Source organism: Rhagoletis pomonella, unplaced genomic scaffold (genome assembly GCF_013731165.1).
Source record: "Rhagoletis pomonella isolate Grant_MI unplaced genomic scaffold, Rhpom_1.0 Rhpom_scaffold_01718, whole genome shotgun sequence".
NCBI lineage: Eukaryota > Metazoa > Arthropoda > Insecta > Diptera > Tephritidae > Rhagoletis > Rhagoletis pomonella.
Window position 1 is genome coordinate 1 of NW_023460272.1, and position 3,828 is coordinate 3,828.

The following is a 3,828-nucleotide window of genomic DNA, read 5'->3' on the forward strand; positions in this document are numbered from 1 at the left end:
GATTTCTTTTCTTCCAACGGTGCTGGATAAGCATAGAGAGATGGTTTGGCTGCGGATTTAAACTCCATCTTTGGCATCTTCAGATCAGAGTTCAAACCAATAACGCAAGTTGGAGTAAATGCCAATGAAAGCGAATGTGCCAATGGGAACCAATACCAGTACTGGGTGAATACGAGCATTCCTACAACGGCTTGCAAATTTGTGTGCCCAGTGCGTGATTGCAAGGAAAGTGTAGCATTGCGCCCACCCCCATCAATTATACCTACGGAATAGAATTATCATAACTTTGTTATTAAAATAACCAAGAAATCTTGACTTTTACTTACCCTGGGCGAGGATGGCTCCAAACTTTGCCATTACATCTTCGTGTTTATTGCTAATCACTTCGGCATAAAGTTGACGGAAGAAAGTCGTTTTCGGGCATGTTTGGTCAGTATGTTGTATTATAATCATAGCAGAGGCAATGAGCGCACCTTGGCGCACAAAATTCACCGGATCAAATTTAACCATGGGTTCCAGGAGAGCGATTGCCTCGCGTAGACCTGTGCCAGCACAGGCAATACCCAAAGCCATAGCCGCGCCATAGCGAACGTGTGGATTGTAAGACTCAGCGAGTAAGCTTACAACGGAGGGACATTGTTCAGGTGTACGGAAAAGTATGAAACCAATTGCGGTAACCGCAGCCCGCCGTACATCATCGTTTACATCGGAAACTGCGACATGCAAAAGTCTGCGGATAGCTTTGTTGCTACCAGAACCGTTGTAAGCCATAGCAATGGTGTACATGCCAGAGCGTCGTAGAACAGGATCTTTGTCAGTGGATAAACTGGTAACCAAAGGATCGGCTTCTTCAAGGCGGGCAAACATAGTCAATGAAATACCAACAGCTAATCCACGTAGAATTTTCTCGTGCTGTGTTTCCTGGGCATAAGACACCATATCCTCGATTGCTTGTGCATTTTTAGAGCCCAACATAACCATACCCATGGCAATGCCGGCGGCTTCGCCAGTAACAGCATCATCTTGGTACAAATTGAACTTGAGTTGCTCATATAAGTCTTGACGATGAGTGCCCATTGCCGCTAAACCTAATCCCAAGCAGCCGCCATGACGTACATTCTCGTTTTGAGCATCCTTCAACTGCTGCAAAAGATAGTCGATGATGTTGGCACCATGATTGGCGTGAATCAGACCTAGGGCATATAGGCCACCTCCTTCAGAATAGCCCGAGCTAGGTCCGGTCTCTTTTGGTAAGTAACTTTGCATAAGACCCAAAGAGTCTTTCTCGTGTCCGCGGTGGATAACACCCAAGGAAGCAGTGGCAGTCAATTTTGCCCAGTTTGTGGCTCGCGCCAGCCAATCCAGATTATCGCGTAAAAATTGATCCGATGTTGTACCAGCATGCATGAATGCGTTTGCAATTACAGTAGCAGTGTGACAAATAGATACACGCACTGCTTCTTTTGTGCCTCGCAGAATTTGCAGGTCAGCATGATTACTGCGGATTAAGAACTGCAGTTGAAGATCAATGGTTATTTCGCCGGACAAAATAGAAATGAGCTTTTCAATATTTTTCTGGTGAGCCTTCTCTGAGTCGTTCAATGAATCGATAGTCCTCTCAATTTTAGTATCACCTATTAAACGAAATCGATGGGAATTTGTGTTATAGGTATAGATAAATTAATGAATATGAGTGTACATGAATGAGTACCTTTGTGTTCTTTTGGAATAGTAGCTTATGCCGGGAAGCTCGCTTTAGTAGAATGCGGCATTTCTTTTACTTAATAAGAACATTGATTTGATGGTATCGGAACTATTTCTTGCGCGTTTATTTGTCAAAAGTTTTTCAACGGCTCGGCGGCAGTGAGTCATTCGCAATCGTGTGCTGCAAATGCTGCATTATACTAAAGCCAGCCTTTCGTCATAAGCTAATATTCGGTACGAACACAGATATATAAATACATAGGAAAAAAGCAATTAAATAAGCAAACAATGTAATTGGCAGGATTTGTTATAGGTCTTAAAAGACGGTCAATTAAAAATTAATTGTAATATTTACCCTCAGCATCTCCAGATGAATCTTCTGTGGGCTTAGGTTTTTCATCGGTAGGTGATTTCGATGCCTCGTCACTGGTAGATTCGTTTGTGCCTTGTGGTTTGAAGGTCGACGGCAATGCTGTTGGAATGGGTGCTGTTTCTTTAAGAGCTTGAAGAACTTTACCTAAAAATTCTTGTGTAGCCGATTCATATAAATCAAAAGCAATCTGGTATGCCATTAAATTATTTCCTTCAATCGAAGAACGAGTTAATTTATCTAGAACTTCGGCCACTGCAAGTGGGTCCTCCAAAAATATTAAACATTGACACATGTTAACGTAGTCTGGCACACCCAAGTCTCGATATAAGCCAACCAAACAACGCAATACTTCATTACGGAAACCACGATTCTGAATCAAGGACATAGTCACATTGTAGGCATAAGCCAACATGCCACTAACTTCATCCGATTTCATAATGGACTGTTCAAATATATCCATACGACGCGTTTCCAAGGCGATGCCTAATGCCTGACGATATTGGCCGTCATCCAAACAACGCTGGATCATGCGGTTAACAATTGCTTCCAAACGTGTATCAACTGCCTTTGCTTCCTTCGGATTTTCAATGAAAGCAATGCGTTGAGCAATGTAGAAATCAATGCACTTGGCTATTATAGTTTCGGTGTATTCGTTACGTGCATTTACGTCGAACAAATCGCCAGCACCCAGTGCATAGGTTAGTGCGTCTTCAAATGATCCCAAATGATAAAACACTTTAGATGCTACCATGCCAGCCAATTTATTTTCAGGAAATGAACGATCTTCATGCAACATTTCAATTTTTTCGATGGATTCAGAGATCTCTGGCCAAAACTCATCCACAATGTGGTCTAGTTTCTTCAGAGCGAATACCTTTAAATCGGGCATGGGCTCATCTAGCAAGGAGATGATACCAGCGGCGGACGTTAACGTCATTGTGGTAATGGTCACTGTAATTGATAAATGACAAAGAAAACAATTTTTAGGTTATGTTTAATTTAGTTAGAGTCAGTGAAAAGTTAGAGAAATGCATTCGTTCTTGATTTTAAGGTAAACGATATATAATACTTTAAATAAATTTATAATTAATGATAAAACGATTTGTTCCTAAAACTTTACTACTCTATATGTGTAGCTGCAGACAACGGTGCACTATTTACCAAATCACAGATACCAAATGTTAAAAGCCTGTTTATATTATATTCATACCTAAACAGCTTCAAACAACAAAATTTTCCACTTAGACGTTGCTTTTTATTGTTCAAATACCGAATTCACTTATTTTTCAAACAATAATCTTAAACTTTTAGCGTTTTTCACCCCGACTAACAAAATGCAATAGAAAAATCCAAAACTGCAAATCACTTCTGTCAAACTGGCTGCTCCCATGCAGGGTTGCTACTGCATCAAAAAAATACTTACCATCCACTTGAGAAAAATCTAGCGAATCTAGCAAATATCTCCCAATTACTTTTTTTTAGTTTCTTTTATTTTATTTTATTTATTTATTACAATTCAGTTAGTCTACAGAGTATACATTCTTACAGAGAATAAAAACTTTTTTTGTTCTATTTGTTTAGTTTCAATAAAAATTAAAATCGTTTATTAAGGTATTTTTGTCGCCGGCCGTTTGTGTTTTTTTTATTTAACAATTGCCATTTATAAAACTGCCGCTGATTTGTTTCAATGTTTTTGCGAACAATCATAGCGTGTAATTACATATCTCTCAATTTTTTATTTGAAGAATCAT

The 3,828-nt window shown here is 39.6% G+C and overlaps 1 protein-coding gene across 1 annotated transcript; it reads right to left on the reverse strand.

The window, feature by feature from the left end:
* Positions 1 to 7: 7 nt before the first annotated feature.
* Positions 8 to 3,474, reverse strand: LOC118752657 (26S proteasome non-ATPase regulatory subunit 1-like; the record flags this gene model as incomplete). The annotated part of the gene is made up of 4 exons (XM_036487539.1): positions 3,288 to 3,474; positions 2,060 to 3,028; positions 327 to 1,634; positions 8 to 262 (listed from the first exon to the last, which is right to left on the reverse strand). Coding segments are annotated over exons 2-4 (2,518 nt in total), but the record flags the coding sequence as incomplete, so codon positions are not given.
* Positions 3,475 to 3,828: the final 354 nt, after the last annotated feature.